This window comes from Numenius arquata, chromosome 1 (genome assembly GCF_964106895.1).
Source record: "Numenius arquata chromosome 1, bNumArq3.hap1.1, whole genome shotgun sequence".
In the NCBI taxonomy this organism is placed as follows: domain Eukaryota; kingdom Metazoa; phylum Chordata; class Aves; order Charadriiformes; family Scolopacidae; genus Numenius; species Numenius arquata.
Window position 1 is genome coordinate 72,585,336 of NC_133576.1, and position 25,005 is coordinate 72,610,340.

Sequence of the window (25,005 nt, forward strand, 5' to 3'; positions counted from 1 at the left end):
CACGATTTCTGAATAAAAACACTTGGGTCTTCTTTTTCAGTGTCAGTATATGAACATCAGATCAACTGCCTCAACCTTTAAACTGCTTGCCTCCTGTCACACCACATCAACTGAAATAAGCACAGGGACTTGTGCTAGAAGTCTGTTCTTTGAAAAGGAGGAGTCTGGGAGGGGGTAAATTTCAGAGGAGTTTCCCCGAGCTTGGAAAGCATTCCCCGTAACGATTGGTTTATCCAGGCTTTTTTTTTGTTTGAGTCTGCCCTTATGGATTTCAGAAGCTAGTTGTTCTACCAGGCCTGACAACAAGGCTCTGAAAAACCCCCTTTTTAAAATCTAAACATCACCTAATACATCCAGAACCTAAAAACTCTAGCAATGTCCTCAGTCCAAAGGTCAAGAGGAAACCACTCTGACACCTTCCCAAGATGGCTCAGCACTGATGAAAACACCATCAGTTCCTGAGGAGCTTCATTCATCTGATTCTAAATCTATAGTATTCTACTTAAATATACCAATGAAAAGATTGAGCCCAAGAGCCACAGTAGCTGTATCTTGAGAAAATTACTTAGACCTCATCCGAATAGGATGAGCTCTGGAAGTGTGTGCTGCCACACAGCTCCCCATGGATCAGGGCAAATGTCACCTCACCTAGCATTAACCACCTCTGCACCTCAAGGGAGACAGTCATCCCCTTCTAAGCCCAGGCCGCCCAGCCTGCAGAACAAGGAGAACATCCCCCAGCAGAGGCAATACCTGTGCACAGCGACCTCAGTGTCATCGTGAAAGGAAAGTCAGTAGAGGTTTTCTCCTAAATATGCCTGAAGCCAGGGCACAGAAGATCATACTCCTTGGCCTATGTCTACTTCAGCAGAGGGCAGGAGAGAAGCAGGCAGAAGGCAAGGAAGGTCTGGACTGGGATGGAGAAGAAAGGAAAGAAGAGTGCCTGAGGGAACTAGACAGGGAAGCACTGCTCTTTGCCGTGTAGATCACTTGGTGGGTTCAGTTCTGCCTGTGCTCATCCTTGAGCAGAGCAGCAGGCAACTTAAACCTCAGCTGCTTTTTGGGCCAAAGCAATGCCAAGTTTTGCCACAGTGCCTTGCTACACTGCATGCAGTCCTGACTGAATGGTTCACCTGAGACCTACTACGCTGTTATGGAAGCTGCTACTGGCTTCAGTGATGCAAGCGATTCTTGGGATTCTGTTATTGAGCCAGTCTCCAGGGCTATATGCTAACAGATTAAACAGTGTGAGGGAAAGTTCCTGGACAGGGGAAGTCCATCAGCTAGACTGTACAATTACACTGTTAGAATAGTTCCAGCCACAGCTTTGATCTGTGCCAAATAGGACTTCGCCAAGCATAGTTCAAGAATAAGTACAGCCCTGGCACCGCTTCCAGCAGGTGGTTTGGATGTGGCTGCCCTTTGCTGAAGGGTAAGAGCTTTATTAATATAGTTGCAAGCCACTTTGTGACAGTTGGCCTCTGTGCCAGAACAGGGCTCCAGGATGCTTCACCTACCACCAAACATAGCCTAAGCGCCTGCCAACTGAAGACATACTCAGCCTCTGCAGAAATTCAGGACCAGATGTGAAATGTTGTTCCCCAAAGGTCTGGAGACACTGAGAGTATGAATGATGAGCCAGACCACTCACCCTCAGAACTCCAGGGCACTCTCTGACTTGCCTCTGGAGAGCAACACCTCGCCTGAGTGTGCTGCTGTTAGCTTGAGGTACATTTGTTGATGAAAGTGAGGTAAGTATTGCTTTTGGTGCTACCAGAAATGGAAATGGAAGTACAACAGAGCATGGGATTGTTGTTGTTATAGGCAATATGAAAATGAAAAGGATTATACATCTTCCCACTTAGGTGTTCATTTTCATAGTTGCAATTTTCAGATCAGAGGGTATATCCTGCTGCAGTCTTAATTTCCAGTAAACACAGATATGGTTGTAAATAAATATATACTGTGGCCCATAGAAAGTACAAATCATGTGCCTTACTACTGTGCAATAAACCTCCTGGATTCCTTTTATTTAATTAATCAATGCATAGGGAGATTTTTATTTTAACATCGTCACTCCTTAACCATTAGAGCTCACTCCCTGGAGAGAAATATCCCCAATTATCATAATTATCATATAGTTCAGCTTCTGCAAATTTTATATTATACATTTAACTTTTGGCACCATAAAATGTGAAGTGCAAAGTACACGATGTGCCTTCCTGCACAACTTAAGAGTAGCATTACCTACTTCCTAGCTTTGCACACTTTTTGTGCTTGTGACATGAAATTACACAAACACTAGCCATTCTTCTCTGTTACCAAAGTAAGAGAAAGCACGTTTGCTTCAAAAACACTTGCTATAAACATTCCTCCAATATGGTAACCATTGAAAAACTGTCTAATCAATTTTTAGAAAAATTCCCAATGGAATTCCTGAAATTTGGAAAACAAATCATATGAAGAGCGGTTGAAGGAGCTGGGACTGTTTAGTATGAGGAAGAGGAGGCTGAGGGGAGACCTCATCACTCTCTACAACTACTTGAAAGGACACTGTAGAGATGTTGGTGCTGGTCTCTTCGCACAGGTAACTAATGACAGAACAAGAGGGAATGGCTTCAAGCTCCAACAGGGTAGGTTTAGACTGGACATTAGGAAAGAATTTTTCACAGAAAGAGTGGTCGGGCATTGGAATAGGCTGCCCAGGGAGGTGGTTGAGTCACCATCCCTGGATGTGTTTAAGAGACGTTTAGATGTGGTGTTGGGGGATATGGTATAGGGAAGAACTTTGTAGTGTAGGGTAGATGGTTGGACTCGATGATCCCAAGGGTCTCTTCCAACCTGGATGATTCTATGATTCTAAATCATCAAAATAGGTTAGTTTGTGAACTGTTCTTTCAGAGCTGATGTATTAAAACTTCACAAACAAAAGTCTTCTGCCTATAGATACATTCATTCAACTTGTCTGACTTTCTTATTTATTTTTAAGAGGGAGTAGCTATCTTTGTTACACTGGCACTGACATACCAGGACTGCTCCCAACAATGATAACCTATTAGATGCTTTCCAAGAAAGAATAGTTTCTCTGGAGCACCTAAGTGGTAGACTACTTGGCAAATGAGTTATTCAAGAAATTTCACTTTCTGAATATACTTACTGTCCTAGGTTTTCTTCAGAAGTTTTTCTAGATGTTTACTTGAGGAAAGATAGAATAGATCATTGTTGGAAATTTAAAGATAAACTTGCTGTGGAGGAATGGCTGAGTGAAAAGGGGCACGACTTGATTGCAATGAGCAAGCCAGTCTTTGATAGGGATGAAAGCCCGGAGGAGGCTGTGAACTCTCCTTGAAAAACAGAAGTATGAAGAAGTAGCTACATGATAAACAAAAGATAAGCGGTACTGCCTCTGGGAGATAGAGAAACATCTGCTGCTTGTGGACAAGAGGTCTGCACTAATTGTGTGAGCGCTCTAGGCGCGTGAACAGAGACTGTAAGCCAATCGTATAGCTGTCGCTAGCACGTTCTCTGCTTGTCTGTCTTTATATACTCTGTGAGAACTTGAATAAAGTGAGAACGATCATACTCATATTGAGACTCATCGTTACTCCGGGTCCGTCTCCCACTCCGACAACTTGCCACTTGAAATATTGGATTGCATTTTAAAATTACATATAATTAATCTGTATTTTGTACTTTTGATATTAGATGCTTAGAAGTTCTGGTTAAGCAACCTAAGGATGTATTTCAGAAATTATTTCCGTGCATTTATGAACAAGAGCTTTTATTCTCAGTCTTGTTTATTTAAGTGTTTTGGACACACACTGTAGCTTCCTTTCTGCCATACACTTCTGTCCCACCATCATCTGTTTATTTTTACTCCTAAATGTATATTTGGAATTGTCACTTAAGAGAAAGCCTGTTCTGTCAATGTCTTTCTCTGTTCTACTTCATTCAGATCTGTTTCTTTTATTTCTATATCTTCATCTTCATTTCTTTAAATATTGACTTAGAAATTCTTTAATTCTTAACTAAGAAAATATGACAGACATCTTTATTGGTTTCTATTAGAATTACTCACAATGTACTATATATGCTATTCCAATAAAAGAAATTTAAAAAACAGATTTTGATCTAAATCAAGAAGATCTACCATAAATAGGACCATAATAACAGCTTGTTAGCAGGGAGTGAGAATATTGCTGTGGCACAATAGTTTCTATATTTTTCCAAAGACAAGTAAAACAATGAGATAGTGGTATTAAAAGGAAGACTCTTCAGCTGTGGAATATGGAGGAAGGTTCAAGAGTGTGGATTCACTTCGAGCTACCCAAAATATTATCACATTCCAACAGTAATGTTTTTATAGATTAAAATCATAAGTATAACTGGCAGTCTAAGGACATGTTATTTAGAGAAGATGAACCATCTTCTTATAAGATTGGTTTTGATTCTTTGAAAACATTTGGCTTCCATCTGCTACAAATTATAAAACAAGCACAGAATAGGTACAAAAGAAAGAATATTAATGACTTTTTATTCTTGTCTTTGATTTATGGATATAATCTTACTTGTGTTAGCATAAACTAAGACTATATATGTTGGTGTAAACAGCATATTTTTAAATAGAAAAAGATACTTCTCTGCCTACTCCCTTTTACAGCTTCTCTTTTGGTTGAGCTTGTTCAGACATCTTTAGTAGGGTTCAAAGAGGCTGCAAGTTGTATACACGTAACCTCAAAATGTAAATCAACTATTTATTGGCCAGCAGCCACAAAAGGTAGCCAAGACTTAACATTTAAGCATTAGTGTGCTCACCACTCTGACAAGGCACCTGATGACTCTCTGCTGGCCAGGCAGGCATCAGTCGCAGGGGAAAAGGCTGACCTCCAGGGCTCCTGAGGATGGCCCCTCAGCATGGCACAACTGCCATCCTTCAGCGCAAACTGAAAGTCCCTGGCTTGAAAAAATTCCATTAAATGATCCTGGAAATGCTTAGTACTTGGTTTTGAAAGCCCTTCTTGGGATGAATGGCATTTAATAGTGTGCTATTAATGATAACAGCATTGTTCACCAGGGAAGAAGTTCTTTAAAAAAATATGGCGGCAGAATTTTGGCCTTGGCTCAGTTCTAAAAAGAATTTCAAGAGGACAGAAGCCCCCCATCTTTGCCAATATATTCAGTTACTCTCTGCCTTCCAAAACATTTGAGAATCCTTGATGGTCATCTAATATTTGAAAAGAGAAGACTCACTCAGATATGTTAATTCATTTTGCCAGATTTGTTCTACTACTGGAGTAAAGAGGAAAATATTTATCATCTGATTTCCAGTGTGAAGATGAGAAGATGAAAATTTGTTTTCTCTTATAAATTTCAAACAATTCCAATTTTGTACATCAAATATTTGCATTAATCTGAGAAAAACTCTAAAGACCAATATGTGTTTGTGAACATTCTCAAAATAATTGGAAGGTGCTTGACTATCATATGTTGGCAGAGTGTAAAAACCTATTTCAATAAACCTAAATAAACAATTTAAAGTGAAAATTAAACTGCATATCATTTGCAGAAAATTTAAAACTGAAAAAGGCAAACCAAATTTTTCTTCCCCAAGCCTGGTCTACATTGTCAGGCCAACTGCATGCAAGCTCCAGTAAGATGTTTAAAAACTGACCTGAGCACTATTCTGAGTGTACTTTACCAAATAATTCTTCATTTAATTTCATGTTCTTCAGTGTATTGTCCATTGGATGAAATGGCACCGGTACAAACCCCTCACCAGAAAGGCAATTAAAGTACATATCTGTATTTCTTAAAACACTCTATCAGCTTGAGTAAGAGATATCATTATCAGGTCAAGATGAAGGAAGAGCCTGACAAGATAGGAGGGAAAATGTCCATATCAAGGCAAGAATAATAGCCCTATCAAGAAAAGTGGTGGGAAAAGGACAGATCCAGGCATGTAAGCAATATCTCTGCCAGCTATATCTCTCAATCCATTACTTACTCAGATGTCAAAAGAAAGAACTTCTAATACAGGAACAATAACTAAATGCCTAACCAAGAAAGAACTCTTTGAATATTACTCACAGGAGTAAAGTTACTAATTTGTTTGAGCATTTTCAGAATCAAACCTTTTATGATACACGCATCAAAAAGCAACATTGTTCTCCTGAAGAGCAACACTGGCAATTTGAAAGGAAAGCACTTTTAAAAATCAAAGTAATCTTTCTAAATTATTCTACTGTTTAGTCCTCACACATGCAATGACATTTGACTGTAGTGGGACTGAAGTTCTGCTCTTAAAGGTTGCTGGTCCCAGAACTGCTAAACACATGGTCATCTTTTGTTCTCCTATTTTAGCAGAATGAAAATCCAAGGAAAATCAGCATATAAAAGCCATATAGACAGGATCTGATCCAGCAGCCCAAGATCGGTGTCATATTTTCCATAGACTCAGGCAAATCAGATCAGTAAGGTCAAGCCTGTGCAGGCAGGAACAGTAAGGGAAAGAGATGTCCCTGAAGTGTACGAAAGTGAAATACCAAATTATGTCATCTGTTGTGGAAAAGTAAGTTAGACTTGCCTTCAAGTTCTGGTTCAATGCTAGATTTATTGGAATGTAGAGGAGAGAGTGCTGATAGGAGAGTATAAATATAGAAAATATTATATGCAGAAAATATAATATGCAGAAATATAGAAGAGAGGTAAAGAGAAAAAATGTCTATCCTATTGATCCCACAAAAGTTACATGTAGTTGACTCCTCTCCCCTTTCATTTTTAGTGTTTGAAAGTGCAAGTTTTTTTATTTTGAATAGTATCACATTTTCCCTGACAACTCCAGTCTAAAAAAGATTTTTTTCTGAAGGCTCCTTGCATAAAAAAATGTGTATTTCATTCCATATTTGCTCAGAACCTCTAGATTCCAACAGAAATTCTAAATGAAACTCCTGTCTGTTTCCCTCTTTTTAATGTATCCAAAAGAGTGGAAAACTAGAAATCATATCCCAGGGGACAGTGAAGTCCTCTCCCAGGAGATATTTAACAAGCTTCTTTTTCATTTTGTTTTGCTTTTATTTAAGTAAACCAAAATAACTTAATGTGATCTGTTTTAATCATATTGTATATCTAAGTACAGATTGACCTTTCCATGTAACTTTATAAATGACAGAAGGCTTGGCCAAAGAGACAAAATGTCTGGCATCCTTTAGAATATGCTGGAGCCTACTCACCTCCACAAGGTTCAGGATAATTTGCTGCCAGCCAACCATGTTCATGTGGATTGTGGCAGCACATTATAAATGGTACATGACTTGTGTCATCAATAAGTAAGTAAATCAGTCGGTTTGTGACTACATGCAAGAGATTCCTTCTCTTCCCCCCGCTCCCCCCAAAACCTGCAAACTTTCTCTCCCCTGTTTTGCCTCCCATTTTGAAACAGAACTATCATAATCTGAGAAATACAGTTGCTTGCTGCAGATGTTCAGATTTAGGCTGACATGCAGTATTAAATTCTCACATGTAAAGAGGTGATGATTCAGGCAGTTTCTACTGATACTTATAATAATCTTAATTATGTGTGCTATTTCATGAGTTAGCTCCAGACTGCATCATTTGCCCTCTTAACTGCTTTCTTTGATGGTTGAAGATGGCAGAGCAAGAGATGTCAAAACAGAGACTGCCTTTCAACCGGCAGGTCAGATGGTTGAGAAGAGAAAGCATTCAATAGTGCTTCCTACTCTTCTCAGGATTATTTCCTGCAGTTGGAACTTGGCCCAAAGTGGTCAATGGCTGACAGGTTCTCCAGGTTAACATAAAATGCCTGGAGGCAAAACTATTTTCCAGGCGCCAGCCTAGCTCTCGGAGAGCAGAGTACTATTTCTGGATTCAGGTTAGCTCTTGCACTGATGTTCGAATGCTAAAGAAGCTTCCTGTTCTTGCCTCCCCCTGCAACCATACCCACAGAGGATTATTGTGGACTAAGCTCTTCTACTTGTGCAGCAGAATGACAGGAAGGGATCTTTTTCAGGCATCACGCTGACTGGGTCTTCAGGTACTGGCACCCCCAGGGTAGACCGTAGGTAGCACCTTGTTGCTGCAATAAGAGAGAAGCCAAAAAGAACGATCAGTTCTTTTCTCAGAACATCTGGGGAAAACATCTGTGTTACGTTAGATACTTGGTTTTGCTGGACACTTTATAGCCTTGACATAGATTCAATACAGTCTCATGAACTGCTTGTTTCTGTAAAGAGTTCTACAACAAAGTGCAGATTATTTTCTTTATTATTTGAAAATAGTGGTCAGAAAATAAAAGCGGTACTTGGTGATTTTTTTTTTTCTTAATCCAGATCCAATTTGTCATTCTCTTTACTTCTTATTTCTATGAAATATGCATAGTATGTATTTCTTTGGACTTTCTGTGGAAGCCCTGATGACTCAGAAGCTTCTGCTGCGACGGCTCTTTTGAAACCTGAAATCTTTTAAGTCATACTTTCTTGTGCTTCATTACTTCACAGACTGGTCCAAAGCCTGTTAAAACAAAGTTAAAGCTTCTCTTTTTTTCAGCTCTGAACTGGCTGATCGTTTTCATCGCTTTCATTTTGAGGGGAAAAGAAATTTAATTCTGAATTAAATCTGAACTTTGTCCTCTTCAGAGCACCTCCAAGAAGCACGGAAAATTGTTAGGTGCTGGATCTGCCATTTCACGAGCTGCAAAGACACCGAGAGGACCACTTTTATTCCATAACTTTTCAGCTCCCATCTAGCTTTCAGCAGGTGAATGCAGTCTCCTGCCAGATTAGTTTGTGGCCAAGGTGACTGCGTCCTCAACAACCTGGTCTCCTCAGCAGGATTAACTTAGTGTCTGGTCCCACAGCACTCTATGGGATAGCGCTTGGACATTGACTGTCATGCACCCTGCATGAATTTTAATCCAGCAGGAAAGACGTGAGGCCACAGGAAGGCACATCCCAGCCTTAAAACCAAAACGGAGCTTGCAGTCTGACAAAGATACAGATGGAGTTCACAACCTCCAGCAGGATCCATAAACTGTACATTGGCAAATCCCTCGTGGTGTCCCAGGAGGGCACGGTCTGAGATGTATTTTCTGGTTATCTGGTGAGGTAGACAGGACTTACAGTGTCTACTCCCTATCTATAAATGAATCTTCAGAAGCATATACAATTTGAAAAACTACTGTTTTCTTCTATTTATTCTGAATATATGTATGTCTCCAGTACTTAGAAAAATCAATAATGAAAAGTTTATAAATCTGAACAGGTTCAGTAATGGGAACAGCAATAAATTTCCTTCTGTGTGATGAAGAGAGAAAATTACCACTGCTCTGTGTCTATGGATAGGGGAGATTATTTGTATTTCTGGTTCCATTTTGGGCCGTTCCAAGCAGCTCTGCTGTACAGGGAAGGTGGCCCTAATCAGTGCTGATGTGACTCGATCAAGGTCACTACATCTCTAGGCCAGTCCTCAGGCCTCTTTTATTTAGCAATATAGGCACATCTTCTGGATATAATGTCAGCCCTGACTCAAAGTTGCTGCTAGGATTAGTAATGACATTAGTCTAATTATATAGAGACAAAAAAGTCTGATGCAAACCCTAGTCTAAAAACCAGCTCCAAATGATTCTATTATTGAAATACTGAATCAGCAATAGCAACAGTGGTAAACATATGGAGGCAAAGTGTATGGTAGACAAATGACAAAGACATTACATAGTCTAAAAGCACTTGCCAACTAAAAATAGCCCCAGACACTGCATTTGGATCTCTTTGGGCTGACTCTGGCATCCATGTGGAATAAAACTATCTTCAGATGCCTCCAAATTACATCCATACAAATTCTCTTTCTGAGAACTGTTTGTAAATTCAATGGGGGCTACTCAAGTACATAAATTATGGCAGAGCCGGAACATAATACTGCAGAAAAGAATGCTCCCCAAAATGCCTTGCAGTGCTCAATGATACCCATAAGCTGTGGAAAAAAAACCCAAACCCAACCAACAACCCTTGGACTGTGAAAAAAGACGAAACAGACGTGGGGCTGTGATCCAAAGTGCAGTGAAGACCTGGGTAACACCTTCTTTCATGGAGAAGGAAAGCTGTAGGAAGGCACGAAACAGGAGGCACTCCTTTACAAGGAAAGATCTCTGGCTAGTTTTGATTCACCTTTACTAATTCTATGCTCAATCCAAACCCCTTTCACTATAGAATGAAATACGATACCTCTGTATTTGGATTTGTGGTGTAAATTTGTTTTATTTTTATATTTGATAAATAATGTTGGAATAATGATTCCTGAAATCTCTCTCACAACAGACTTGACTGACAGCCCCCTAAGTGCTGTGCCTTTTATAGCGTAACATAATTGACAACCCTTAGGTAGCTAGTGTATGCAGTCTACCAAATGGGAGTGTGCTCACTCTGCATTTGAAGACAAGTAGGTGCAATGAAATAGTTGTTCTTATTATTAGCTTTTAAAAATAAAATGTATGTGTTTGCATTTAAGAAAGCATGAATTCTGTATATATCAGCCTCAAGCCTTTCAATAGTGATGAAAAACATCAACGCTAAACAATTTCTATGTCAAAAAGCACACACATGCCATAAAATATCTAGAAATTACTCAACTGGAAAAGAATTAAAATACTGTTGAATTCTCTGCGTTTTTAACATGCATTTTTTTTCCAAACATATACTGATCAGCTTCTGAAACACAAAGCTTTCTGTCAAGCCACCCTTCTCCAGTGTTCTCCCTAGCCAAAAACTCCATTTTTATGTTGAACACTGGACCTGGGTGTTCCTAAACTTCCCTGGGTCTAAAGAGAATCCAGAAAGTACCCCTGGTTAGGCTCTGATGAATGTTCTCAGCGTGCAGATGCTCTGTGCAGCGTCCTCGGACTCTGACAACCAACCACTCAGTCCCTGGATAAGAACTGGTGATTGCTGTCCCTTTTGGCACAGATGCCCCAGAACTTTATCCAAAATACAGCCTAAGGAAGAAAGGCACCAGGGAAAGAGAACAGAAAATAGTTTATGAGAAGAATAACTTTATGTCGTGGTTTGGGCGTGGTTCAAAAACAAATCTACTCTTTTATTTCTGCTTAGGGAAAACCCTAAAAAACTTAGGCATCTCTTCAGAAGTGGATTTAGATTATGGCATTCTGAGAAGTTTTAACTCTCCAACAACTATTTGCTTTGTCTTCTGATTCATGGAGCCCCACCATGTATGTTGCAGTTTAGCTTGTTCTGTTCCATGGCAGCAGATCCTACTACATCCTCCATAAAGTCCTGTCCTCTTCTCCTGCATAAGTTTCATGTATGCCTAAGCCTAAGATACCACCTTCCACCCATTGCAAGTCAGGAGACTTTGTGAAGGAAGTATCTCTGTATATTTGCTCTGTCTTTCTACTCTTCTGTAAGCATCTATCATGGGCCAATGGTAGAGTGAAGCCATCAGGCTCAACGGATCTTTGGCCTGACCTAGTACTGCCGTCCTTGCCATCTTTTTGTCTGCATCTATGAGGCAGTGAGCTGGAGACCCATACATCTCCATCACTGCCACTGGGATACCTGTTCCTCAAGCAACTGATTTTCACCCTATCCATACCAGCAACCTGAACCCATGCTATCTACAAAGCCCATCTCTGATTACAAAAGGACACTCCAAATCTCACTGCAGGACTGTCTGTATGTAGGCTAGTAACGTAAGCAATCAGCAAATTTGGACTGAAGCTCAGCCTTAGGTTTGTGCTTAAGAATTTGCATGTACTGCAGATGTGACCCTCAGGCTGTTCCCTGACCCATGCACGTGGCAGGCTCAGCCTGGTTTCCTTATTTTGCATTCAGTGATTTTTCATTTCAGAAACCTCCAGCCCCACGCAGGAGCACCATTTTCTTAATGTCAGGCCATCCCTCAAAGACAGCACTCCAAAGCTCTTATCATCCCAAATTATACGCTTATCCTCATTACCTAAGTCTCAAAACAAAAGCAGGTAACAGTCCCCAGTTCTGTGACTGCATAGGGCACGATTAGCAAGTTAAACAAGTATATGGGTAATCAGGTTCACAATCTGAGCAAATCCCCAGAGTTGAACGTGGCCCAGCTGGGCTCAAAAAGGACATTCATGCCACACAAGAGACTAAAGATCCGCAGAGGGCTTAGCGAAGCATCAGGGTAGTTTGCATGGATTAGGTTAGGATCTACAGTCTGTCAACTAAACGCAGAGATAGAAAGAGAAGCCTTTTGGACTTAATCTTGGGATAAGTAGATTAAACATGGTCGTCTTGCATTTCCCTCCACCTCTGTCTTAATAAACTTTTGACAGAGGGATGGAGATGCAGGGGGTTGAGCATGTGAATAACTTCTGCTCATTTTTATCTTACCTTGGCTTGTGCAAAAAACTGTTTTTGAACTGGCAAACCCAGACCCCTGTCATTCAAGCAGAAGTGGCAATCTAGAACGGATCTTTCTGGGACACTTTAGCTGTGCCCATCGTGGAAGTACATTTTCTTCAAAGCATCCCAAGCAATAACTACATGCACTCGCATCCAGCTATACGATCAGCCTAGAAACCAGTCATCCAGGCATCTCTGTAGGTGTCTTCCAGTGACAAACAAGCCCAGACTGGCAGCAGCAGGATGGTTGGCAAATATACGTGAAATTTGTGCAAAAATCTTCCACCTCGAAGGGGCAGCCATTAATTTCTACGGGCTGACCGATCTAGAGATCTACAGCATGGTCCTTGTCATTAAATGCTGGACTCCACATATATGAAGGTCTCCATTTGGCAATTTATGAAAACACTTTTGTAACCTCAGACTGAAACCACGGGCTGTATGAACTCTCATGTCACTGAAAACATGGCCCAGACTGCAAAAGCATTTAGTTTTTTTTCACAGTGGGTACTGCAGTTGATAGATTTAGGGAGTCAAGGGAGCTGGATTTACATCAACCAGTTTCCAAGTGTAAGTAAGTGGATGATGTTTTATAGGTGGCCCTTCTCCCCAAGTTTAATTGACAATTAATTATACGTGGGGAATGAAAACTGTTCCCTCCAGCAGTGCTTTGTTTCTGTAGAGCTGACAGGGGTGCGGGGTAACAATTGCTCAGCGCGCTGAGGACTGAGGAGCTCCTCCGCCACTGAACAAAGCCAAGCCGCAGGGTGACAGATGGCAGATGAGAGTCACCACGGGCCTTGAAGAGGCCATCCCATCTCTGGCTTTCTCCATCCCTTCAGCTCTGCTGGCAGCTCCAGGAGGTGGGTCAGTGGGACTGTGACCCTAACCCAACCCCCTTTTTTTTTTTTGGAGAAACAGCTGGTAACCAAATGTTATCCCTACCCACTCTGTGAATGACAGCGTGGCTGCAGCTCCCAGTGGATGGCCAGGTGTGCACAGGAGAGAGACTCCACCGCTTTCCTTCAGTGCAGTGTTCACTGCATTCACTCGCATGTATCCATGTCAATAAAACTATTGACATTTTCATTTTCACAGTTGGTAACCCCGAGAATAAATGCACCTTTCCAGGTGGCTTCTCGACCTCCCCGCATGGGTGACTTCCCTTGCTCACAGCCAGTTTTCTTACACCATCTTTTTTATATCCCAGGGAGGAAATCATACTTCTGTCTGCATGGGGGGGAGCAAGAGCCACCCGTGAAAAAGTGAAAAGAAAAACAACCCGGAAAAGCAGAGATTCACTTCCAGAATTTCCTCTCAAATAAAAACTGGTCCTAAAGACAATGTCCCAATAAGTCTAAAGTAGAACTTTTTAAAATTTAATTTTTAATTAGTTTCCACTTTTCCTGTGGTAGAAAACACTATTGGCAAAGTCCAATCACCTCTAAGAGTATACACTATGTAACTTGGGGAAATGATGAAAACTCTCAAGGTCTCAGGGTTCAGTGTCCAGATTAACGTCACCTTGGGAGGTCACAGCATTCATACCAACCCCCTCTCAGCAAGAGACAACTGCTGCATCTCTAAAAAATGATTTTTTTTTTCCATTGAAAAAAATCCAGTGCTAGGGTGAAATATGCTTTTTGCCACAACTCTCCAGAATAGTAGTGTTGACCAGACATGCTGCAATTTCCAACGCTACCTGCTTAAATGGGAGCCTTGATTTTAGCCTTGTCCTTCAGAGGTCGGGTTCCCTGTGTTGTCCTAAATCTGGGTTCTTCACCCAGTGCGTAAGAGCCAATCAACACACTGAGTTTCGAGATACTTGTTTTATTCCAGTTCTGCGCAGAAAAGGGTGCTAGCCGATAATTTATAAATCTGGCACACCTGTTAGGAAACACCTAGGCTCTTTTATACAAAAATGTAATGAAGGAAAATCACATCAAAATAGCTGATTGGTCACTTGTAATTATATAATAAAAGTTTGTTTGTGCACATCCCAACTTCTGTCTGGCTCGTTATACTAAGGTGGTCTTGCATTTACAAATAAAATCTCCTCCTAGAGGTGTGATTTTTAGTATTAAAATTATTTAAGGTGATACCTTAATAACAGGGTGAGGCTACACCTTCACCCTACCAGCTACCACTAGGTTACTATTTAACCTCCTATCCCAGTTGGGGCTCCACCTGGAACAATGATCCACTTCCAGGCTGGATTATTTATGTTTATGGGCTTTTTGTTTTAGGGACTTTCTATTCCCGTTGCTCTGCTTTCAGAGTAGGCCACTACATGACGGTTGCTCAGCTGTGTGGATTTTTAACTCCATTTTTGACACCACACAGAGCAGCCCCCATCTCAGGAGACAGCCCGGGGCCTACCGCTGACCTCGTCCCCACTGCGACCACAGTGCTAGTTACATAAGCGTCACTTTAAAGACCAGTCTGAATTTTAACAACGCTGACGCGCTTTACCTTTCAAATACAGCCCGACAGCCCGCCCTGCCCGACGCACGGCCACACACCCGCCGCCATGGCCCCGGCAGGGCCGGGCCGTGGGCGGCGGGCGGCAGGCAGTGCGCAGGCGCGGCCCCGCCCCTCCGGCTCCGCCCGCCAATCGGTGGCGGCGGGGCCTGCGGCGGCCGCGCCGTGCCCTCCCGCCGTGGGGTGCCGCGGCCATGGCGGCGGCCGTTGGGCGCGTGCTGCGGCTAGGCGGCCGTTGGAGCGCGGCGGCGGCGGCGGCGGCGGCGGCGGCGGCGGCGGCTGGGCCGCGCGCCCAGGTGAGAGGCGGGCCGGGCCCGACCCTTTCCCGCCTCATTCGTTCTCTGGGGCCCCGGGCCCGAAGGGGGGGGCTCTGTGCGGTGGCAGGAGGCGGCGGGAGGTGGGGAGGGGTGGGGAAGCGGGCACCAGCGAAAGGGGGGTCCCTGCCGGCGTGACACCGCGCTGGTTTCGGAGGCCCCTGTTGGGGCGGGACGGGGGGGGTGCCTTTGCCCCTGCCCCTGGGCGGCCCGGCCGGCGGGGCTGCGGCCTACCGGGCGCCGGCGGTGCGAGAGGAGGCGTATTGGGGTGGGGTTGTGGAGGCCGGCGCCACGTCCGAGTCAGCCTTTCCTTCAGCCCAGTTGGTTTTTCTTAATGTAAATAAAAAGCGTAGTTAAGCCCTGATTTATTGTATGTATCGCTAGAATGAACAGAGCTATGTGCGGACCAAAGCTGACACAAAAGTGAAGTACTTTAAGTAGTGGTTTAAGTTGGTCGTCTTGAATTGTATTTGATCAGCAGGTGAATAGATAATGAAGTCTCCCAAATCCTACTGTGGAGAGAAAAGCACTCCGCAAGTGCGGTAACTTCTGATTAAACAGAATTGCCTGTTTGTTTTGAAAGAGAGCGGTGCTCAACTGATTGCATTTTAATTAAAAAGCTTACCTGCTGTCAGTATTGAGGACAGCTACCGTGTTTGTGTAGTGCTATTTGATACACCTGTATATATATTTAATCAGTGACCAGCAAGTGGATGAAAAGGCATGCTGGTAACACTTCCAAGTTACAAAGTAATTTAGCATAATAAGGGCTGAAGAGCTGTTCGGTGACTGAGCTAAACCAAACTGTGGGGTAACAGAAGATAGATGCCATTTCCTTCCGAAATGGAAGGAGCAATATGAACTGTTTATATTTGTTACTTCTAGATTAACTTCACCCATTAGGGATAAAGACCCAGTGCCCAAGTGGGTAGTTATGCAGCAGTCAGAAATACATGCACTGAAGTTGTGCAAGGAATAGAATAAGGCTGAAAATATTCGAACTCTTGATTTTATTCTCAGCTGGAATAGTTTATGTTACTTTGGTTACCCTATATCAAAGCTATGATCATGACAGGAGCTTAGTTTTCCTGGCCAGGCACCTGCTTGAGTTTGAGCTGAAAACTGTTTGTACCGTAAATGAGGAAAGGATCTCAAAGGAGGAGTCACTGTAGAAGGTAAAGCTGGAAGGGGCCTTGAGAGATCATTTGTCTACTCCTCTTGCCCCCAGAGATGGGATCAGTATCTAAGCCTTTAGCTATATGCAAATCATCTGTCTCTGAACCAAAGGATGTGAAGGGAACTAATAGGAGGCAGGACCCAGGAAACTTAAGAGACTCTTCTTTCTGTTAGGTGTAGTTAGCCTGTGGAACTGTTTGATGAGGATGTTCAGGATACTAAGCCTTTATGTGAATACAAAAAGCAACTTAAGGAACTTGAAAGAAAGTTCCACTGAAGACCATTGCAAACAAGATATCAGTACGTCTTTGAACTGCGGGTTACTGGAAATGGGGGAAGTGTCCTGGGAAAATTGTCCCGACTTGTTTGTCCTCTCCTTGTGCCTCTGATACCGGCTGCTGTTGAGGATAGAGTAATAAGTTGATGTACCCTTGTTGACTTGCTGTAACCATTTTTTCCATCAAGCACTTATCTGTCCTTATTGTTAGGGAATTTTTTATGATGGCTATCCTAAAAATCCCTTGCTGGAGTTTAGTTCATTACTTGTTGTCTGTCTTAATGGGGAGACAGTTTAATTTCTTGGGATTTTTTTTTTTTTTTTTTTTTATATTTGAGTGTGTCTCGCGTTGAGAGAGGAGATGGGAGAGAAACTTTGTAATTCCACTTCCCTTAGCTTTGACTGAACAACAGGTTTAGTTTCCTATTCTAATAAACAAAATGCAGAGATTTAGCGCAATTTATAAAGAAAAAAAAAGATCTAGCTTAGTTACTGTCAGTTACTTCTGATGTGATTGAATAGCTGTTCTCAACAGAGGAGTTCAGGGTACCATATGTGCTATTTAATTTGATTGGGTATCTTATCTAAATCACTGTGGATGGTATATGTACTGATACCAAAAAGAGATGATAGCACTTCTGTGACAGTCTTTCAGAACTACATGCTTGGAATGGAGTAGCTTTTTCTGCAGTTGTTAACTAAGCTAGAGTTGAAGAGCCTGTTAGTATTTGATAACTAAATTCTATTCCCCATTATGCACTTCTGACACTTAAGATATGTCTATACGTTTAGAGCTATCTTTTATTTCCATAGTTTACAGTTTAAGCAAAACTTAATACATAGATTGGGTCAAATATGCGCAGAAAGTAGTTTTTCTGGGTGGGTGAGATACAGTTTTACAGTTACCTGTTAAGAGACTTCATTTTGAGAAAAAAAGTTTTTTCTGCTGAAATACTTTGTGAAATCAGGTATAAAAAGTAATACAAAATCACTTATGCATATTTGTTGACACCTTGTGATACTTTCTTATGTGTTTTAAAAAATGCTTCATAAAATATCAGCCTGATGCAGGTTCACCTAATCAGTTTGTAGGCCAACTGAATTCTGAGATTATTTAAATATTGCTTAGGTAAGTAAATTAAACCACATTTTTTTAAAACAGCGCACTAAAAAGCCAAAACTAGCCCATTGAACTAAAAGCAATTATTTAGGAACTCAGGCTGGGTCTCAGCGTTTACATTTTGTATGATTGCTACATAATAAATATTTTTTCTTGTGCAGCAAGTGACCAGAGGTTCACTGTTTGTATCTTGTATGTCTACTGGTCTCAGTAGCACTAGTTGTGCCAGTCATCAGAGCAGTGGACACAGGGCAGCTTTAGTCCTGCAGGCTGATGTGGTTATACAGCCCCAGCTCTGCACCTCCTAGTGAAGTTCTATCCCCAAGATAACTTTTTAGTCCAGATTTGTTTGTGAGCTGCATGGTTTTGGAAAAGGAGATGGTTGAAGTCTGCCAGCTTAGAGCATGGAAGCAGCATGAAAATGGGGCAACTGCATGCGTGCCACATCATTTGGTGTCACCTTCTATCTCTGTAATTATGTCAAGTTCTGAAATAGAAAACATTTTCTCTTGAATTCAAGCCTCTTGTTTCCAATTCCCCTTTCCTTGTATTTCATATGTACAGGAAGCTTGATTCCTCTGTTAGTGATATGTGTTGATTTTATATCTATATAACTCCAGTGAAGCAAAATGAACAGGACGAGTAAATGGAGAGGTCCTAGTTATTTCTCTTCTTGGAAAAAATAGTCCAGAGAAGTTGAAGTTGTCTGAAAATGCTTTTTTTTTTTTTTTTCTTTTCCTCTTAAGGCAAATTTTACATAAGCTGACTTTCTGTGAAATTATGGTCTCCCTGGAAAATCAGGATTTGCCAAACTTTTAATGCTAGGTTGCTCGAGGAGTCAGGAGGGTTAATGCCAAGGAGTTGTGTCCAGAAGTAAAGGCTTTCCCTTCTTCCCTGTCCTGGTGGAAGAGCCTACTATTTCAGGAGTACTGTTAATAACCATTATTATTTTAAAAATGGTGAGGCTGCTGTCTGCAGTAATGCTTTATGAAATGTGTAAGAAGTGAATGCAAACCTCTATGGTTTCCTCTAGGAAGCAGAGGAGCGTGCTTTCTTGTTTGACTGAAATGCCAGAAGCATTTAGCTGTGCTTTGCAGTTCTTGCCTGTACCACCCATGAAATAGTGCTCTTATCCCAGAAGAGGTACCCAATACAATAGATATTAATTTGCATAAGAGGCTGTTTTCTAATTATGAACATTTTGTGTGTCCAGGGACTTTTGATTAGTGACGAATTGAAACTAGGGAAGAATATGAATAGCTTGAGGGAAGGAGGACAAAAATGAGAAAATTACAATAGAAATTGACAGGAATAAGATGAAAGCAATCTTTTTTAAAGTATTCTGTTTAAAGCATAGCAGAGAGAAAGTAATTTTGGGCCAAGTAATAAGGAATCATATGTTCATTAACAAGAATTACAAATAATTAGTTACTATTAAGACAAGTAAGACAGAAGATGAATTGAATTCTTTCCTGAGGAGTGACTAGGAGAGAATAATAGGGAATGTGCAGAGATACTTCTGCTTTCCTTACTGCTTTCTAAGGAAATCACCAGAGCCTTGCCTGTGGAAAATGTGTACATTTAAAATTTTGATTATTTTTCTTTTAATTCTGTATACTGTCAATGTAACCTCACAGAAAACATGAATATTTTGAAAACATGGGGAGGGGAGGGGGGGGGAAGGAAGGGGCAAACCAGGACTAGCATTGCATGTGCTACATGTAAGCTGTGGAGAAAACAAAGCCACAACAGGCTCTTCAGCACCAAATTCTGCCTTGGAGCTATTTTTAAATCTTTTCTGGCAGAGGTATTGGTTGCTTTTCTGAGATATATACCTTGGGGGTGCATATCTTTATCTATGTCAGGTTGTAAAAGCATAGAGGGTCACTTTTTTCCATCTCGTGTGACCTTGCTATTCAAAGATTACTTTACCTTCTTTATCAAACCTTAATGAATTCATAGGACGTATCCTGCAGCACACACATGTGCTTTACATAGGTTTAAGGCAGAGCATTGTAGTCTTTACTCCAAATTGAAATTTTAAGTGGGATTGTTAGATTTTGTATATTGAAGCCTGAGATATTCATGGATAGGTGAATTGATCATGAATAGCATTACATATGTGCAGCAAATTGGATGTGTTGGACCAGTCCATCCTGGGCTGCCAGATGTTCAGAATACCGACTGGGCTGTGTGACAGTACAAGAAAAGTTGTGTTTCATTTCTTGTTCATGTAGGACTTGACCATGTCATACAGAACACCCAAAGCTTCTAGTCACAGGAGAAGTTCATGTAAGCTAACTCATTCTACTAACAGAAGGTGGAAGTTCAATCTGCTTTTGCGTTTGTCTTGCAAATATATATATATGCTGTGCAAATATATCCCATGTAATCTTGTTTTGATGAGACGTGTGTGTTTTTATCCTTGTGGTTATAACTGGGTTTGAAGATTACTGTGGTATTAGTTACAGGAAGACAGCAAGTATTTTATGGTCTTCATATTAGCTTAAATCAGAATGGTAAAATCCCATCAAAATGGTCAGTATGTCTAAATTGTGATTTGGAGAAGACAATTCCCATGACTCGGAGAACATTTAATCATTTCAAATACTAGCTTTATTCTGATGCTAATAAGAAGAATACTAACTAGTTTGCTTCGTTCTGCTTGTTTGGGTTTTGGTGTTTGGCTAAAGGTAGACTGAGGCAGTAGCTCTAGGAGCAACAGAGGCAATCTAGTAATTTGCTCGAAGAAATGAAGGTAGACAACTCCCCCTCTGCTTCCTTGCTCCCAGTTGTGTGGCTCACCCACCTTTTTGTGTTAGCTTTGACTCTTCTCAGAGCCTTTTCTGAATCACTCGAACTTACCACCTCAGCAGAGAACTGCCCACTCGTTTGGAGGAAGCAGAAGTTAGTGTTCTGCTGCATTTAGGGAGCTGAGCTGTCTTGCAGAAGAGTCCCAAGTGCCAGAGCTGGCACAGGGCGAGTGAAGGGAGTGGAGGAAAGAATGCTCGTGGGGGTGGACTGTGAGGTGTGCTCACTCTGCTTTGTGAAACTGCACTGTCTGCTCACAAAGCCAAACTGTGGCATGTTGAAGGGGCTGGAGAGAAGTGCTTCAGGGTACTATCTGGTGAACAGAACTGGGCATTTTTCTGATTCAAAGTGATTCTTTTTCTGTCTTTGCTTTTCTATCCCACATACCCTTTTTTTCTTGTTATTCTCTCCCTCCCCCCGCCCACACAAATAATCAGCTCTCGTTCAGTGTGTGGAATAATTAAGCTGCAGAGGACTTTAATACTAATGTTGGAGAGACAAAATAGTGCACAATATTGGCACTAGACCAGAATTGGGACATTACAGCTCTGTCAGGGAAGTTCCTGTTTGTCTGGCAGAAAGCTTGATTGAAATTAGTCATCTGAACTACTGATTGTCTTTATAGAAGAAAAACCAAACCTGTATCCCACAAAAATCAAAAGATAACTATCCCCTGAGTTATGACTTCTGAGCTGGAACAATGCTCAGTAGTATTTGCTGGTGAAAACTACCTTACCAGTTTTCTAATTGTTCTACCTGAGATGGTGAAATAGCTTAAGAACCATTCTGGCACTGTGAAGAGGAAGGAGCGCTCCATAGCCTTTCCAGAGCCTTTAGCAGTATTTGTGCAGCCACATGCTACCAAAAGCTGCTAGAGAGCTGCCCTGCAGATTCTTTTCATACTTCATTATGGGATGCCTTTAGGTGGAGGCAAAACCTGCTTACATGCTGATAGATTTTTATTTTCTTCTAAGACTGCGTCTGTTGATCGGTGCTGTGTTTTGCTTTTGCTGGATGTTCCTGACATATGATACATTTTGTTTCATCAGGAAACACTTCTGAATTAATTTTAATATGTGAAAATGTTCAACTTGTAGAATGTGCTTATTTGCTTATGGGCATTAAACAATTGAAAGAAAATGGTTTAATGAGTAATACTGCCTTTTCTAATTTATTACAATAATGTGTTCAATCTTGTTATAGGTAAGAATGGCTTGTTATACTATTCATTTTATTTAGAGCTCACTGTGCCAAAAATATAAAATAAATCTTTCATTTTTCTTTTTTCTTTCCTGTTTTTATTAGATGTTAAGGCTAATCTATACCACTACAGCAGTGCAGAGGAAAAATGTAGGAGCCTCAGGACCTGAAAAGTACACAGAGGCATTTATTAAAAAACAGATTGAAGAGTTCAACCTAGGAAAGAGACATTTAGCCAACATGATGGGAGAAGATCCAGAAACTTTTACCCAAGAGGATATTGATGTAAGTACAGTTGCTCTGTTGGGGAAGTAATTTACTGTAGAGTTTCAGATATTGAAAGCACTTTACTTCAGCATGAGCCCCTCAGCTCTCTGTGAATTTTAATCAAACTGTCAGAATAAGAAAGAATGCTACTATACATTGCAAACATTGCAACTGTGACTGTGAATAGAGATTCTACCCCTGCTACCATGTGAGGTCAGACATCACAGTATAGAGCTGTATACCATATCTTGCTAAAGCACAGTAGGTTCTTTTTAAAAGTACTAATGGATAATCCCCTTGATCTGAGGTTATAAGAGGCACTGTAAAGGTTTATGTAGCACTTCGAAACGTTTACCCACAATTTGACCTGCTGTGTATATTTAGGTCAGGTTTTCTTGTATGATACTGTGGTTGCTGGTAATGCAAATTAAATTTTATAGGATGTTTTACAACTAACACTCTGGTTTAGCTTAGGGTTTTTAATATAGACGTGAATTTAAGCTCATATCAGTAGCTTGAAACATACTATTTCATTGCCATTCCCTCTGACAGCTGACAGATGGGTGGCCTCCTCTTTCTCTGTGTCATTTAGGCTCGTGTATAGATATGCTCCCTTTCACTCAGAAAAATGTTTTGTTGCATGGATTTTTTTTTTTAATGTCCCACCTGGTCTTCGCTTCTGTCATTTCTGTCTTATCACGCATCAGAGGTAGGGAGGAGAAATGTCATTTGGTGACATTCACTCTTAGGTGAAGCTGCGTGAAGTCTCATGGCTGAAGCTTTCCTTGTGCAGCAGCAACACTATTACTATAGCCCTGGCAGCACCGTATATCAGCAGGGCCCTTAGGGTAGACGTAGTAAAGTGGTATGTGCCAAGAGAGGTGTGTGTGGTTTAGTTTTTTCAGGGTGGGGAGGTTGTTGCCTCTCAGCAGCAAAATTCTGTCAGCATAGCTGTGTCCACATAAGAGGTCTTGACAGCGCGCTTGTGCTGAGAAAGAACTACATCTGTAGGTGGTGATACAGGCTGATTTCAAACACGTTTGACAGGCTTCAAAACTTAAGTTCTGAAAACTTCTCTGAAAATAGAGAGCAAAGTAGAGAAGAGACAAACAGTTACTGGCCTACTGAGAAAAGGCTGAAATGAGACTTGAGTTTTATCAGTTTTGTAAGGGAAGGTTGGCTTCAAGTCACAAATCTGTAGGAAATCGAGCTTTATGAGTACAAAGCTATGCATTGATACTGCAACTACTTTCATTCAGAATCATAGGTACCACTTTGCTTCTACAGACAAGTGCCAATGCAGAGACCCTTCCAGTCTCAGTGTAGAGCAGATAAGGTCCTGTCAACAGTAAAAGTATTCATTGAGGCAAATGGGTCAGCAGTAATAGCAGCCTGTTTCTTTAAATTGGCCTGCTTATTTCTGTACAGACTACAGAATTTCCTTTTCCTGTATTTTTCAGATGTTTTTTTCTTACCTTTAATGACTGTTATCTTTTTGAGTGACTTTCTTGTAAAGTATTCATACACAGATCTGCCACCAGAATACCTCCTCCCATGTTAGTACAGTATGATGACGATGGTAATAGTTCAGTTTGTTTGCCCAAAGGGTTGATGGTAGGAGAACGTGTTCATCTGCAGTCTGGATTCCTTCTTTTGATAGGGTCTAGGGGGAAGACTGCAAGAAATGGAAAATGACCATATCCAAGTAGCGGTTTCTTCTTTATGAATCCACAGCAGTGTCATAGCAGTGTCACAAAATTAACTGAGCTCCATCATTAGTAAAAGCAGATTCATTCTGCAAATGAGATTTTACAAATGCAGTGCAGGTGACAAGTATGGGACTGCTTTGCAGACTGTTTCTGAAAAGATGGAGAAGTGGAGCCAAAAGAATAGTGTTTTGTTTGGTAATACCAAATATCTGTGGTACGTTTGATTTCTTCATATTCCATCAGGTGTTGGAAAATACGTAGACTCTGTAATAGTGTCTGCTATGCATAATTAAACTTCTGTTATAAAAATACAAAAGCTGCTTAAGCACTGGCAGGAGAATTATCAAGCTTTACATTTTGAACAGTAATAATTCTTTCTGATGAGTGCTTATATACTGCCATGTCTTCTACTGTTAATCGGTCTGTGCTGTATATTTCAAAAGCAGACGTTGTAGGATTCTGTCCTTCACTGGATTTTTAGGTATAGTTTAATAAAAGCTAAACCTTGTGAAGTTTTGAACAGGAAAATAAGTTGACTTACTTGCTAATCCTTCTGGATGTTGTGGAACCAGAATTGCCTTTTACTGATGCTTTTATTTAGGAATGAAAAGTTAAGCTGTGCATTACAACTGTATTTCTGGAGGAGAAAAAAAAAATCCAGCAAATTGATATATAACTCTGCACAAGTCTACCAATTGCTTTTTAATTGGTATTGTAGACCTCACTCTGAAGCTAGGATGTTTTATTCTCCTATGTGTGAATATGTGCTATGAAGTTTCTCTAATTGATTTGCTTTGCCCATTCCATTTGATGTATCATTTTTCACAATATTTCATAATTTGTGCTCATTTCTAATGAACAGAGTCGTTAGGACAGGCATGTCTAAGTACAACTGACAGCTAACATTAGGTGCCAGATGCAGTTTATAAAGCTATGTAGAACTGCAGAGAACAGTTTAAATAAATTAGCACCTGTACATTAGTCTCACTTGCTGGTAATTTATAAGCGAATCAGTAGAGATGACATTTAGGTAAGTCATTGATCAAGTTAACAGCTGCATACCCACTGCCCAGCTGGGATACCTAATTAATAGAGATTGCAGTCCTGACCTAGTGCTTTTCCCCGGTTGAGTCTGTAATCCTTTTATTTTGTGATTTAACTTTAACTTATGGTTGTAGTAAACAGCCCACCATCATTTTCTGATGTCAGTTCTGTGATATTCTACTTTAAAGCTCAGAAATCT

General features: G+C 41.0%; 1 protein-coding gene across 1 annotated transcript in view; it reads left to right on the forward strand.

Moving 5' to 3' along the window:
- The first annotated feature begins 15,063 nt into the window (after positions 1–15,063).
- Positions 15,064–25,005, forward strand: part of MRPS9 (mitochondrial ribosomal protein S9) — a 36,436-nt gene continuing 26,494 nt past the window's right edge. The window contains exons 1-2 of the mRNA XM_074149324.1: positions 15,064–15,184; positions 21,892–22,071. Coding sequence (XP_074005425.1) covers positions 15,083–15,184; positions 21,892–22,071 — 282 coding nt within the window. The 5' untranslated portion in view covers positions 15,064–15,082. The remainder of the gene's footprint in view (positions 15,185–21,891; positions 22,072–25,005) is intronic.